The sequence below is a fragment of the Schistocerca americana genome, chromosome X, assembly GCF_021461395.2.
Source record: "Schistocerca americana isolate TAMUIC-IGC-003095 chromosome X, iqSchAmer2.1, whole genome shotgun sequence".
Lineage (NCBI taxonomy): Eukaryota > Metazoa > Arthropoda > Insecta > Orthoptera > Acrididae > Schistocerca > Schistocerca americana.
Genome location: NC_060130.1, coordinates 581,377,737 through 581,393,878, shown reverse-complemented (window position 1 = coordinate 581,393,878; position 16,142 = coordinate 581,377,737). Strand labels below are relative to the sequence as shown.

Sequence of the window (16,142 nt, the reverse complement as noted above, 5' to 3'; positions counted from 1 at the left end):
TAGAGTGAGGAATTATCGTCAGAAGATTATCTATTATTGGGATTCACGCGAACACAGGGCACATGTGAGATGGTGTAAATTGACGTGGGACAAAATTTTACGTAGCTGATTTCGTTACTGAGACTTTCGTTGTAACCGTAACATCTCTTTCTAGTAAGATGTAATCCGCCAAACTGTAATTTAACAGAACCAATCTAAAGTGACCTTAAATACAGGGTTGCGGTGCTGGCTTAGCTTCATTATCAGCAACCTACAGCGCCCTCAGATCTGTTCACTCTTTTGGCTAAGGACGTCTGAAGGAACTGCACAAGAACTGCATGATGTTACTGTGAAGTTCAAATTATTGGTAGCATGAAAATAAAAAGCATACTTTAAGAGCAGATTTTGTAATGACACACTTATTTGTGACAATGGAGATTGAAATAATGGTCCTTAGAAGCTTGCAAACATCCGTTCTTTGAAATATCATCATAATTTTACTGTTAAACTTAAAAAAAATGGTTCAAATGGCTCTGAGCACTATGGGACTCAACTGCTGTGGTCATAAGTCCCCTATAACTTAGAACCACTTAAACCTAACTAACCTAAGGACAGCACACAACACCCAGCCATCACGAGGTAGAGAAAATCCCTGACCCCGCCGGCAATCGAACCCGGGAACCCGGGGGTGGGAAGCGAGAACGCTACCGCACGACCACGAGATGCGGGCTTTTACACTTCCTCTAGAATCTACCTGACTTATATTGTGCAATTAATCAGTAGTGGGCCTTTTGCGCCATTTATGTGCATTACATAAAATCTGCTTATGTTGAGGAACAGCTGTTAGTCTTTGCCCCAGTTTCCTACAGATCGGTTCTTCCTGCATGCAGTTCTATGGTATTACGTGAAGCATATTTTCCTTATTAGGCGGTAAAGGGGAACTCTATCAAAGGTTTTGTGGAAGTGAATTAACACAGCACCACATGACTATGACATCTACAGCTCTGTATATCTAGTTAGGGGAAATAAATGGCTTAGATTCACGACCGGTGCTCGCAGAATCCATGCTGATTCTTACAGAAGTGGTGCTCGGTCATCAAAAAGTAATCATACTTGAGTACATGCCATGTTCCAAATATGTAATGTAAACGAAAACTTTGTCAGCAGTGGTCGCATTCATTTTACTGGTGTTTTTCTCGACCTGTGTCTGTCAGTGCAGCAGTTTACTTGATAAGTCTGCTTCTCACAGATGAAACTAATCGTTACCCATATGTAGGCTGTGCCATGAAATTAAGTGTCGCGGATACGTATTACAGCATTCTGCCAGGCGAAACATTCATCACGTACGAATCTCGCCAATCAGCGACGCGTTAATCTCGACCCCCTTCCTGGATCTTTGTCCCTCAGTTTATTACAAAGTGGACAGCACATCGACATTATACTTTTCATAAATATGACTTCAATAACTTACAGTCAGGCAAAGTTTTTCACGAAAATTCGGGAAGCTATTATCACATTTTTTACTAAAGTGGAACTGCTTCTAACGCACAATCTCACATATCTGTGATATACTGGAAAATTTGCAAATCCGTCCACGATTCGCATCCCAAAGCTAAAATAATATGGTGCGTGCTGGAAAGTATTGCCTCCAAATTTTTTTTAGTGAAAAGTCTTACAGTTTTTTAAACAAAACGTATGTTATTAACATTCTACATCTTTATTCTTCATGACTACATATTTTCAGCACTCTGCCAGTAGACCGTTTCGAACTGTAGTGTGTAATTTAGCGGTGTGTAACGTAACTATGTCGACGAGCGAGAAACAGCTTGCTGTAATTGAGTTTCGAATTCGTAGAGTTCCTCCACATATGGAGCACCCACTCCTTCAGCAAGACAATGCCAAACCACACACGAGTGCTGCGACATCTGAAAAAAATTTCCTCCCTTCTTTCAACAAAATTATAATTTACAAGGTAATACGCTATGCACGACGCGCCACCTCGGCTTCGTTGAGCTCTAGACGCTCACAGACTTACTCCAGCACTCAGACTAGCTCGTCATGCGTTTCCGGTTACACTCGACCGTTTTTGAAGCACAGAATTTATTCAGTGTTTGATAAATTTAAAATTAAATTCCACGAAAATGTAAGTAATACATACAGTAGGTAAGGCAGTCAGCGATTCTCTCTTATGTTCCAGTCAGGGGCCATTTGCGAACAACAATAAATCTTTATTAAGACGAAAATAATTAGGCTCCAAATTTGAGGTACCGCGCTGTACTACATGCCACTGGGTGAGCAAACATCCACGCGGGTGACAGCTTTCCCATGCCTCCGGCTGAAAGTAAAAGCGTCATGTAGGGAGCAACAAGCTGGCTGCGGTTCCTCAGCTGTGGAAGCCACCACAGTTACTTGTGTAATGCGTAACCCAACGCACTATCACTCTAAGGAACTCGTGAAACTTATGATTTACTTAAGGAATTAAAAGAAAACACATTCGAAAAAAATAAACGACGTGACTGGTAAGGTCACACCCTATCTTCAGGATTTAATGCTGAATCCCAGAATAAGGCAATTTTCTCTCCCCAGTGTGTGTAACGTAGTTGACAGTTGCTCATGTTCTTCCTTGTTTTAGCTGCTTTCGTCCTGTATTTCCTTTCAAGCTAAAATTCTCACGAAATCTGCTGGTTCATGTCAATCACTAATCCCGCCAGTGAATTACTGTGACGTAGGAAAGTACCTCGTGCCATTATTCAAGCTACTATTGGCTCTTGTTTCATGTTTCTGTTATTATCTGAAAGGCTAGAAATTGCTTGCACTTCAGTTAAGAATGCATTTCACAGACATCAATTTCGTTGTTCTGCGGCGTGCTTGGCACTAATATCTTGATTTCTTGGTTCAAAAAGGACAGAATAATCGCTGTGACACACAACATTTGTGAATGCCTAAAAAAACTTTTTGAGTTTTTGTATATGTGTGCAAAGCATTGTGAAAATATCTCAAATAATAAAGTTACTGTAGAGCTGTGAAATCGCTTCAATCATTTGTAATAACCCTGTAGTGCTTCAGTCACTGACGAATGATCGCCAGTCAACGGCAGAGCAGCAGCTGTATTTAGTTTGTATAGAGCTTTAGTTCAGTCATTTTAATTGAATGCAAGTGAACAGAAACTGTTTTTAAATATATGTTGAGTAATACTTTTTAGTATTTCTTATCGTATGTCTATTTTAAGAACGTTACTGTCGCGTGATAAAAATCGTGTATAATAGTCCAGCCAGCTTAAGTTCATGTTACTGACTTAGATACTTAGAGTATCAGACTAAACAGTTTTAGATCGATTTAATCCTAGCACCCACTCAAATAGGCCTCTTTGCATCTATATCTACATCTACACACACAAACCACCTTGCTGTGCGTGGGACAGGTTACTTGTTGTACCGATATCTGTTTACACCTTTACTGTTCCATTTGCGAATGGAGTTTGAGAGGAATGATTGTTGATAAACCTCCGTACTAGCTATAATTTATTGTGTTTTATCGATATGGTCATTTCGTGAGATGAACGTGGGAGGAAGTAATATGCTATCCGTCTCTTCCCAGAACGTTATCTCTCGGAATTTCAACCTCTCTGTGATCCACAACGCTTCCCTTGTACCATCTGCCTCTATAGTTTGTTGAGCGTTTCCGTAATGCTCTTGCACCCGCTAAACGATCCCGTGACGAAACGCATCACTCTTTGTTTGACTTTCTCTGTATCTTCCATTAATTCAACCCTGTCAGTTCACAAGACTGATCGGCAGTGCTCAAAAATCAGTCGAGTAAGTGTTTCATAAGCTGCTTTCTTCGTGGATAAGTTACATTTTCTTAAGGTTATCTTAATGAATCTAGGCCTGGTATCTGCTTTTCTTACAATTTGTTTTATGTAGTCCATTTTAGGTTGTTCCGGATGGTCGTCCCCAGGTGCTTTACGATAGTGTTTACAGTGATTTGTTGCCAAGAACGTACTCGAAAAGTCGTGAATTTCTTCGCCTCTTTATGCGCAGTGTGTTAGAGATACAGTTATTTACTTTCAGGGTGAATTGCCAGCCCTTGCACCAATCATTGATCCTCTACAAGTCTTCCTGCTATTCGTTACAGTCTTCTGGCGCTGCTACCTCCTTATAGACAATAGCATGATCTGCGGACAGCCTTATACAGCTTCCGACGTTATCCACTAGATCATTTATATATACCGTTGGGCCCGGCGGTATAGTGGTAAATCTTGTATCGGGAAACCGACAGGTCACAGGCTCGATTCCCGGCCGGACTACGAAAATTTTCAGTCTGCCTTTAATCTAGTCTTCGTCTGTCGACGACGTGTGCAGTCGCCAGAAACGACATGTGGGTTGATTTCCACATTAAACGGTAGGTCCACTTTCCTCGGTTGGTTAAATGGGGCAGATTAGGTTTACACAATTTGCCGAAGTGGTGTTCAATTGAAAGACTTACACCTGGCCATTCATTCACACGACAGTATTATTATTTGTAAATTTTGCAAACACTTACGGCCCTATCGCACTTCCTTGGGATACTCCTCACGTTACCTTCCTATCCATCGATCTTGTTTCGTTAAGAACGACGTGTTGAGTTCTGTCTGGAGGGAAAGCTGCAGCTTATCTGTATCCCATAAGCCATCTTATTGTGTGTGGCAGAGGTTACTTCCGGTACCATTATGGTTTACGCTCTTCCCTCTTCCAATTACAAATAGTGCACACGAAGAACGATTGTCGGTAAGGCCCTGTAGCAGCTCCGATTGGTCTGATTTTCCCGTCATAGTCATTTCACGATACGAGCGTGGAAGGAAATAGATGATGCCTGACTCTTATTGAAACGATCCCCCACGGAATTTTTGCAGTAAATCTCTCGGTGATGTACAGCGTCTGTCTTATAACGTCTCGCACAGGAGTTTGATGAGCATCAATGTCATGCTCTCATGCTTATTACACGAATCCGTGACAAAATGTGCCGCTCTTCTTTCCACTTTCTCGATTTCCTCTATTAATTCTGCTTGGTAAGTGTTCCAGATTGCAGGGCAACACTAAAAAATCGATCGAATAACAATTTTGTGAGCTTGTGAATTGCATTTCCTTAGGATCTTTCTAATGAATCTCAGTCTGGCATGTTCTTTTCCTACAATTAGCTTAATGTGGTCGTTCCATGATAGTTTGCTCTGGACAGTACCCCCATATATTATACGGTTGTTACAGATGGGGTTGGTTCGACCCGTCCCGATAGCTGGGCGTGTTAAAGCACTGTTTCCGGCATGGGAAGGTGCGCCTGCCCCTAATCGAATCCGCTGGTTGGATTAATGACAAGGGTCGGTGTAACGGCCTACCTAGATGTGGTTTTTAGACTGTTTCCTACATCCCACTAAGTGAATACTAGCCTGGTACGTAAGTACTACTCCAGTTACAGGATTCGCAAACATTTAGAACAGTTTCGCTCAATTTTACACTTGCAGACAGTTGAGGTTTACGAATTCCGTCCTGAAGGGTCATGGGGTGGCAATGGGAAGCGCGCCCGACCACACCTTAAAGTAACCGTGCCAAATCCGTGAATAGCCATGTCGACCCTGCGCCGATGCGGGACAGAGGCACAAGAATTCCCACAAGCACGAAGACTATGTTACATTTATATATGCTGAGGTTCAAATGTCTGTCCCCGAACCAAGGGAGACATCGTCAGAAAGGTATGTGGCGTCCGGCGTACCTGAAGACAGATGGACAAGACCGCTGCTGATCACTTTGTTTATGTCAGTGACCCGGCGAGTAACGTCTATAGCACTGAGGCTCTTTGCGGAGGACGCAGTTGTGTACGTGGATGTGACAGAGTCAGAATTTTTTACGAAGTACAGACTTGCAAATTATTAACATCTGGTGTAAATATTGGCAGCTGATGCTAAATACAAATAAATAAAATATAATGCGTATAAACAGACGAAAAGGTACTATATCGTTTGGCTACGTGTAGGAGTAACTCACTTGAGTCAGCCACAACCGTTTAGTGCACTATCTTATCAAAAGTATCGGGACACATTAACATGGGACGTGTCCGCCCTCCATCTTTATGATGGCTTGAACTTTGCTGGGGACACTTTCAATGAGATGTCTGAATGTTTGTGTAGGAATGGTAGCACATTCTTCCGTAAGAGCGGGAACCACAGATAATACTGATGTTGGACGCTGGGATCTGGAAAGAAGTCGACGGTCTAACTCATCCCAAAGGTGTTATACTGAATATTTTCAACATTTCGCGGTCCTGTCAGCAACTGTATAAATATTAATTTTAATTTTAATAATCAACAGCCTCAGTTGCAACGATTACCTAGAATTTACCTTCGTTTCAGTCGGGATAACCCAACCTTCTTCAGAATAACAGTAACTACCGTTTATCCATAGTGGACATCGTCAAGCGAAAACTACAAATCCATTAACTTTCGTCAGACTGTAAAAACTTATCTGAAATTGCGAAATGGGGCCGAGGCAGTTTCAGATAAGTTTTTACAGTCTGACGAAAGTTAATGGATTTGTAGTTTTCGCTTGACGATGTCCACTATGGATAAACGGTAGTTACTGTTATTCTGAAGAAGGTTGGGTTATCCCGACTGAAACCTAGGTAAATTCTAGGTAAACGGTGCAACTGAGGCTGTTGATTATTAAAATTAAAATTAGTGTTACACTGAGTTCAGATCTGGACTCTGGGCAGGGCAGACCAATTCAGGAATATTAATGTCCACAGACCATAGCCTCACATATGCCGCTTTATGACAGGGTGCATTGCACTGCTGATACAATCATCGTCTCCGAACAGTTCCTCTAGTGTACACAGTACACAATGCTGTAAAAAGTATTCATATCTCTCCACATTTAGCGTTTTATTAAGAATAAAAACGAGATGACATCCTCATATTTGACTGCTGCCACTACACATGACCACAGGTCTATGTGTGATCTCCAGGCATTCACCAAATCCAGACCCTTCCACATGACTGCTACAGTGTATAGTGTGATTCATCGCTCCAAATCACACGTTGTTAGGTGCCCACTGTCCAGCTCTTTACACCACCTCAAGCGTTGCTTAGCACTGACATGAGAGATGTGTGGCTTATGAGGAACTGCTCGAGCATTGTAGCCAATTCTTTTTAACTACGCACAGTCATCTTGCTAGCTGGTAGCGCTGTGGGACTCACGAGTGATTCATTCCGCTGATGTCATCCGATTTTTTACAGTCACTCTCTGCAATGCTCTACAATCCGTGTTCCACAGTACATGAAGTCTTCCTGGTCTTGGTTCAGCTGTGGTCGTTGCATCGGGTTTCCACTTCATAGTAACATTACCAAATCGAACTGGGCAGCTTTAGGAGGTTTGAAATGTTCCTGATAGATTTGTTACTCAGGTGAAATCCAATCAGCAATCCACGTTCTAAGTCACTGAGCACTCCTAGAAGACCCATTCCGCTGTTATTGCTTCTCTATTGACAATGAAATACTCGCCGCCTCCTTTTATACTGGCTGGCCCGTCTCTCGTGACATCTAGTGGTCAATTCTAAATTAAATAGGAGTGCCCGGATACTTTTGATCAGATAGTTTATCTAGAAGCATCAGTCAGAAACAATATGACGTGAAACTACCACTTAAATTTATCCATGAGAAAGACAATAGTCAGACTCAGATTTATTGGGAGAATTATGAGGAAGTATAATTCATGGATGAGAGAAAAGTGTTGGAAAACCAACATTCAACCAGTTCACGAGTATAGTTTGTCGGTATGAGTCACTTACCAAGTTGGATTAATGGAAGAGATAGAAAAGATTCAAAGAAGGGCTGCATGATTCGTCACAGATTTGTTTAGTCAGTGTGGGATTGTCACATGCGTGCTCAACAAGCTTCTAATAGGAGGCGCCGCAAGTACGTCGATGAGCAACGCAGAGAGATTTACAAAATCTAAAACGAGTCAAGAGACAGTCTATTTTCTTCACCATAAATCTTGCTTAATGACGACGACACTAAAAAAATATAGACATCCGAGCTCATAGAGCGGGGTATGGACAGTCTCTCATAGCGCGTGGGGTGGTGATAATACTATAACACCCGGCACACACTGTACACTGGATTGCGAAGTGTAAACAAACATACAAACAATTCACGTATTAGTAGCCCGCAAACGTAGTCGTTCTACATCAATTAACTAACTCTACAGGATGATTTTGCTGAATGGGGACAAACTGCAGGAAACCGTCGTTGAGAAGATGTTCAAATGTGTGTGAATTCCTAAGGGACCAAACTGCTGAGGTCATCGGTCCCTAGACTTACACACTACTTAAACTAACTTATGCTAAGAACAACACACACACACACACACGCACACACACACACACACACACACACACACACACACACATGCCCGAGGGAGACCTCGAACCTCCACCGTTTGTTCCCATTTAGCAAAATCATTTCGTATATTCATCTGATGGGGAACGTGACAAAATCATCTATTCATGGTTGTTTTAAGTGTGCAGACCAACAATGAGTATGTGGAGTCTTGTGAGCTTACCGCATAATGAGAGAGGACAATGATAAAATGTTTTAGTAAAATTTGGCCTGTGAGTGTGTGTGATTTTTAATGCTTGTGAAAGAAGAGTTAGCTTGTGTCGTCGTGTGTCTATGGTGCTCCTCTGAAGAGCCTCTTGAGTCGAACGCCGAATAAAATGTCACAAGAGGGACGTGTGAAAAAAAAAGCACGTGGTGGCCTGCAGTTCTCAGCATTCGATGAGACTTGAAGCATACCCTGCCATATCAGGCTGAGCAAAGTCAGCTGACTCAACCATACAGAAGAGCAAGCTTAGTTGCTTACAGTGTCAGTATCTGGTAGCATTCTTGTCGTACGCTGGAGGAAACTTGTTATTCGCCTAATACGTACTGGATGTTTAGAGACATCTGTTTGATTTTTTAACAAAAAGATGTTTGTGATAGTATAAATCTAGGGACTACGTTGTTATCGAAAGACCAATCGTTCCTATATTAGACCAAATGTCATGGAAATTACACATTGTCATACATTCCAGAGTTCTTAGATGCCTTCTCCCTTCATTTACATTTATAACAATATGATTACCCTGCAGTTCACACTTAAGTGTTTGGCAGAAGGTGTATGGAACCACTTTCAGATTATTTCTGTACCGTTCCACTCTCGAACGGCACGAGGGAAAATTGAACACTTAAATGTTTCCTTAAGAGCTCTGGTTACTCTTATTTTATCCCTCTGCAGGTGGAAGTCAACAAAATATTTTGACATTCGGAAGAGAAAATAATTGATTGAAACTTATGGAAAAATATTTCGCCGCAACGAAAAACGCTTTCGTTTTAATGATTGCCACCAAACTCGCTTATCATATCACTGACACACTGCCCCCTATTCTGTGATGATATAAAACGAGTACCCTTCCTTGAACTTTTTCGATGTCCTCCGTCAATTTTATCTGGTACTCGTAAAATCCATACCGTGCAGCAATACTCAGAAGAAGACGGACAAGCATAGTGTAGGCAGTCTCTTTAGTAGATTTATTGCACCTTCTAAATGTTCTTCCCAACAGCAAAAATCAGAGAAATTAGTAGTAGTGCAGAGTTCTGCAAGCTCTCGAAAATAAAGACATCGACTTCTCATTTTCTCACATTGATAATCGAAATATTAAAATAGCGCAACTCTACGTCAGTTACTGTCTTTGTACAGTTTTTCGAGTTGCAGTGTAACGAGCAGCTCGTTAGTTCAGGTCTGTGTGATGCGCTTTGTGCTGCATTACCCATATACTTTTTGTAATGTAAAGAAAAAAAAATTATGTGTTTTTGCAAATTTTTGCTCTTAGTGAGATTTTATCATTAATCTTTGGCATATATTTATGGCGCATTTTTCGAACTAACGCAAAAGAGATAAATATTCTGCGAATAGTAAACGCACATCTAAAAGAAAGTCACCGACTATTCATTCTGGCTGTGACAAGTTCATTATTTAAAGACGTAATTCCGACTACAAGAGTTTGTACAAGCAAGGATACAGAGCTATGCTGACTTTTCCAGCAAAGGAACAGCGACGTATGCGTCTTGTGTTCCGTTTCAACAGTGTTCCCGGTGTTTGGAAAGGTCACAGCTGACTTGTGCAACGCCTGAGAACAAACGACAGCCGCCTCAGCTGTTACGGTTCAGCTCCGTAGCAAAATAACGGAAAGCATAAGAACTAATTAGTCTGATTTCCATCAAAATTTGTTTTTTACGCAGTTTTCACCGATTTATGTTCCATTGTTAACAGAGGACCATGCTTCAAACAGCTAAGATAAGACTTCCGCCGTGTGAGGCAATATCCTGTATATGCTTCCGCGTCTGTGGTGATAAGGTGCTTACAGTATCGGGAGACATTTAGCGCGCTTAGGAACATACGACGCTGAGATCACTACACTCAAGCTATCGAACAATCCGGCAGTCCCAATTCAGGTTATCTGTGATTTCCCCTAAATTAATTCAGGTAAATCCTGCGACTTTTTCTGAAACAGGTGAAAATCACTTCAATCCTCATCCTTCTTGATATGCGCAAATGCTCTGTTCTCAAAAAGCCTCAACGCCGACGAGATCCTAAACTCCAAGCATCTTTCGAAATACGAGAAACTAATAAATTAAATAGTGACTAAAAGCCGAATAATTTCTAATTGCTTTTGTCTGTTTTCATACCGATTAAAGCAATCAGTACCACGTTCCGTAGATTATCTACACTTTAAATATCGTGATCCTGTGAATAATAATAATTTACATTAACAATTTTTGCTGGTTATTTCCAGATAAGAACATGCAACAACGAAGAATTCATAGACTTAAGAATAGAGAGAAAGAAATCAATATTTTGGACAGTACGCGCATTCATTTTTGAGTTTTAAATTTCTCTGTCGAAGAAGGTGGCTTACCAAGATTAGTTTGCTGTTAAAATGAACCACGCTGACTGTTAAACATATTATGGTGGTCTTAAACTTACTAAAGGTTGAAAAAATAGCGCAGTAAACAACTTTCCGAACCGGAACGGTTCAAAATGGCTCTGAGCACTATGGGACTTAACATCTGAGGTCATCACTCCCCTAGAATTTAGAACTGCTTAAACGTAACTAACCTAAAGACATCACACACATCCACGCTCGAGAGAGGATTTGAACCTGCGACCGTAGCGGTCGCGTGGTTCCAGACTGAAGCGCCTAGAACAGCTCGGCCACTCCGGCCGTCAACCGGAACAGTTTGTTACGGTAGCAGTAATGTTTCTCCCTCTTAGTGCTTTATTTATAGACACTGCTATTCAGAACTATTCCAGTATATTCATTTCCGCCACAACCTTTGGAACAGTAGCGTTTATAGGGGCCGATGACCTAAGCAGTTTGCTCCCATAGGAACTTACCACAAATTTCAAAACAGTAGCGTTTATGACCTACTAGCACTTGCTTGTGACCAGCTGATCTACAAAATATGCTTCAAAGGAAGGAAGAGTAGAGTTTAAAGTTAATCGATGTCAATGTTATTAGAGATGGAGCACGAACTCATATAGGACATGTATGAGTAACAAATCAGCCGCGATATTTCGGAAGGTATCATCACAGTATTGCCGGCCGGAGTGGCCGAGCGGTTCTAGGCGCTACAGTCTGGAACCGCGCGATCGCTACGGTCGCAGGTTCGAATACTGCCTCGGGCATGGATGTGTGTGCTGTCCTTAGGTTAGTTAGGTTTAAGTAGTTCTAAGTTCTAGGGGACTGATGACCTCAGAAGTTAAGTCCCATAGTGCTCAGAGCCATTTGATTTTTTTTGTTGCACCACAATCGCTTCTCATTAGTTTTATTTGACTAGTCAGCTATCGAGGCTTTACCGCCTTATCATCAGTGCATGTAATGTATTTTCACAGTGTATCGTTCAATGAATCCTGTTTCATGTTAAAATACAATAAGTGCACTGAAAATAAACCTTTCTGTCCATGCGTCTTGAAGTACACGATTTGAGCAAAAAAAAAAAAAAAATATTGTTCTCGCACTCGGTCGTATCGCAAATGATGGAGTCATGACTGAACAAATGTTTTGTACACAAGCCGTTAATATACTTAAAATCGTATTAGAGATTCATGAAAGATGATTACGGATGAACATCAGACTAGATTTTTCTGACTAATTTCTTTGTTTTCCGTGTAGACGAAGTGTATTTGTCATTTTAGAAACAATTTTGTTAGCATATTTTTCAGTCTGCTTTCTCATTTGCTTCAGAGACGAACTTTCAACGTCCTTAGTATTGTTTCCTGACTCTGCTTATGCCGTTTCCTCGAGACAGTAATCTGAACTGGTCTGCCAAGCAGTGTGCAAACACAGCGCTTACGAATCGTACAGGGAATGTAATAAGAGCTACCTACTGCAATTTCGTTGACAACTACTAAACCAGATTTATCTGTGATAAACCATGTCGGGCATATTTCAATAATGGAAGAGACAGACAGACAATCGTAAAATTTTGTGCAAGGTTACTACAATAGTACCGAAGCGCAGCTTTGTACACAGGAGTAAACTGAGACAGGACTGGGAACCGTGTCAGCGGCAGTGATCCGCTGAGACGTTGCGTAGCGGCGGCTCCTGTTGCGCAGTGCAGACTGTCCGGAGAATGCGGAAACGCTACGTCACTGTCTGCCGCCAAAGGCGACCCAGAAGTAACATTTTCAGATCAGGCTGGCAAGGCCGAGTAAATGGCGGGCAACAAAGCGACATGGCGCAGCGCTAAAGGGCTGCTCCCCTAATTGGGAGATATGTGGTCCGAATCCTGCTCCGACTAACGTGTTTTCCCGTAAGCTCATCACGGCGCCGATGTGGTTTCTCGAACAGGTTACAACCGATTTATTCCTCCATTCGCATAGAAAACAGGCGCATACTCCAGCTACAGCTGCAGCATTATATCGCGATAAAAGGAGAAACCCTTGTAGAGAGTTTGCTTTCCAGTAGTGTATACAAAGAATAGACGTTCGCATACAGATTTACGTCTCTCTTTGCAGTAATATTGTAAGTGTGGTGGGAGGGATACTTCCCAAAAACATATTAACACTGAAAGAGAGGATCAGTTTTCTGGGACATGAGCCACTCCAATCATCGCATTTTCGATCGATGTCGCGTACTTAAGGACAGCATTATTAATATCTGTTGTTTTTTCCTACTGCCAGATGGTGGTTACACACACTTCTTTCAGTTGGCTGGCCACGCCGAAAAGGTTGCTTACTACTGTGACTAACACAGACAACGATGTGAAATATTTCCGTGAGGACAATATCCCGTCTTGCAAATAGAGCCTATTTTGCATGAAGTTAGTGTGTGGGAGCCCGCAAGCAACAGCAATCCAGCCGCGTGAAGGCTGTTTCGCGCACTTCCTCAGACCTTGGCATCTTCTCGCAAGCTAGGCTGACCTAGATTAGAATTCACAGTGTGTGTCCCTGGACACCCCACACAGTCCACTTCAACTGAACAAGAGGGCGTGCCGATGACAGAGACAAGTACGCTAGGATGATGAAGATTCAAGCAAAAAGCATTATGATTAAACCGTCGGCGTCATTTAGAATTGTAGACTCGCTGCTCATCTTGAGTCTTAGGAATTAAAACATTACGTTTGCTTCGCATTCTTCGTTATTGCTATTTGTCTAGCTTACCTCGGGGAAAATAAAGTTATTAATATTGGAAATATACTGCTAAGGCAATACATTCGTCCTTGTCAGACACGATTTTCGAAATGACAGTTGGTGCTGCATTAACGTACAAAAGCCAGTGTCGTGTGCCATAAAAGCAGCATTTTCGATAGCTAATTCGTTAACGCATATAAAAAAGAATGTAGAGGTCACAGAAAACGCTCATCATTTTGATGACTGACTGAGAAGTGACGTATAGCTAAACAAAGATGCGATATGCACTGTGACTTGCACACTAACGTTTCCGTGTTAAGATCTAGATTCAACAGGACAGGTGAGGATGCTTACTGCACGAAGCCGCTTCCCTACCGACCTACATTGGTAGCACCGGGCTAGTACCACATACAGCGACAACACAAAAAGCGAAGCTCGGAACTTTTAAACTGGGTTCGAGGACAGTTCACTTATCGTAGGAGGAGAGCAGATGAGAGGTGTACGCACAATCTCCTGCCGCAGCAGCTGGATCTTGCAGTGCAGGCTGTGGAAGATGGCAGGCGGCTGCCCCTCCTGGCAGAGAGGCTCGTTGAGCCAGCGGCGGGCCAGCGCCTCGTTGCGCCTCCTCCACCTGTCGTAGAAGCGGAAGGCGAGCTCCGGGTCCTGGACGGCGGCGGCAGCAGCCATCAGCCCATGGCAGGTGCGAGCGCGCGTGGCCGCATGTCAACTGGCAGTGAAAGCGCCGCTGCCGCAGACCCTGCTCCGGCGCCGCCGCTGCCGCTGCCGCCGCCGCCGCGGAGAAAGGGAAAACGTGAGGTTTCCGCGACCTTGCCGTACAAAAAGCCGGCCCGCCGCCGCACTTGCGGGGTCTCCGCGCAGCACACCCGCATAGCGACCACTGCCGCTCCGCATCTGTGCTAAAATCACCGTCAGTCGACACCAATATTACCATTGTAGCAACCGACAAACCGAGTATCTTATCTGTGCCGCAACCGCAGGCCACGTACTTTATCTGTGTACAAATAACTACACGATCTTTATCGAACGCCGTAAACCTTTTGTTTCCGATTGGTGAAAAATTACGATGACAGTCTACAAGGATCACTAATGTGTAATAAACGGCCGGTCACGTTAATGGGAGCACCGCATATGTTCGACGTCAAACTGCAGGTGGCAGGTGCGAGCACTAGCAGTGGAGCGTATTCAGGGTGTTTCAAAAAGGTACGGCCAAACTTTCAGGAAACATTCCTCACACACAAATAAAGAAAAGATGCTATGTGGACATGTGTCCGGAAACGCTTAATTCCCATGTTAGAGCTCATTTTAGTTTCGTCAGTATGTTCTGTACTTCCTCGATTCACCGCCACATGTGTGGGCTGACGAGAATCCGCACGCAATTATGCAATCACGTCATCAATACAGATTTTCTGTGAACGTTTGGGCAGGCATTGTTGGTGATGTCTTGATTGGGCCCCATGTTCTTCCACCTACGCTCAATGGAGCACGTTATCATGATTTCATACGGGATACTCTACCTGTGCTGCTAGAACATGTGCCTTTACAAGTACGACACAACATGTGGTTCATGCACGATGGAGCTCCTGCACATTTCAGTCGAAGTGTTCGTACGCTTCTCAACAACAGATTCGGTGACCGATGGGTTGGTAGAGGCGGACCAATTCCATGGCCTCTACGCTCTCCTGACCTCAACCCTCTTGACTTTCATTTATGGGGGCATTTGAAAGCTCTTGTCTGCGCAACCCCGGTACCAAGTGTAGAGACTCTTCGTGCTCGTATTGTGGACGGCTGTGATACAATACGCCATTCTCCAGGGCTGCATCAGCGCATCAGGGATTCCATGCGACGGAGGGCGGATGCATGTATCCTGGAGGACATTTGAACAATTCCTGTAACTAAGTGTTTGAAGTCACGCTGATACGTTCTGTTGCTGTGTGTTTCCATTCCATGATTAATGTGACTTGAAGAGAAGTAATAAAATGAGCTCTAACATGGAAAGTAAGCGTTTCCGGACGCATGTCCACATAACATATTTTCTTTCTTTGTGTGCGAGGATTATTTCCTGAAGGTTTGGCCGTACCTTTTTGTAACACCCTATATAGGGCGTTCGAAAATTCCCGTTCCAGAATTCTAGGACTTGAAGAGGGAAGTGGGTACTAAATATTTTGAATGCCGACCATGTCTGCTGACGGAAAGAGAAAAGTCTCAGATTTGCTTGTGCTCGTATGCAATAGAGTACACAGAATGACGCGTACTACGTCAGACGGTCACCTGATGTCACTCAACGTCTGCCTTACAAAGTTTAATGCACGAGACTCTGTAGAGACAGAGGAAGATCTGCAGGCACCAGTTCTGGCTGCCTCACTAGATACTGAAGAGACACCACGTGGGATAGAGAGTGTGTACCAGAACATACTTCGTAGGTACAATGTCTGTATCAACCTC

The 16,142-nt window shown here is 42.9% G+C and overlaps 1 protein-coding gene across 1 annotated transcript in view; it reads right to left on the bottom strand.

Annotated features, from left to right (window-relative positions):
• LOC124556643 overlaps window positions 1-14,429 on the bottom strand; it is an 85,182-nt gene extending 70,753 nt beyond the window's left edge. Inside the window, exon 1 of the mRNA XM_047130608.1 lies at window positions 14,187-14,429. Coding sequence (XP_046986564.1) covers window positions 14,187-14,366 — 180 coding nt within the window. The 5' untranslated portion in view covers window positions 14,367-14,429. The remainder of the gene's footprint in view (window positions 1-14,186) is intronic.
• Window positions 14,430-16,142: the final 1,713 nt, after the last annotated feature.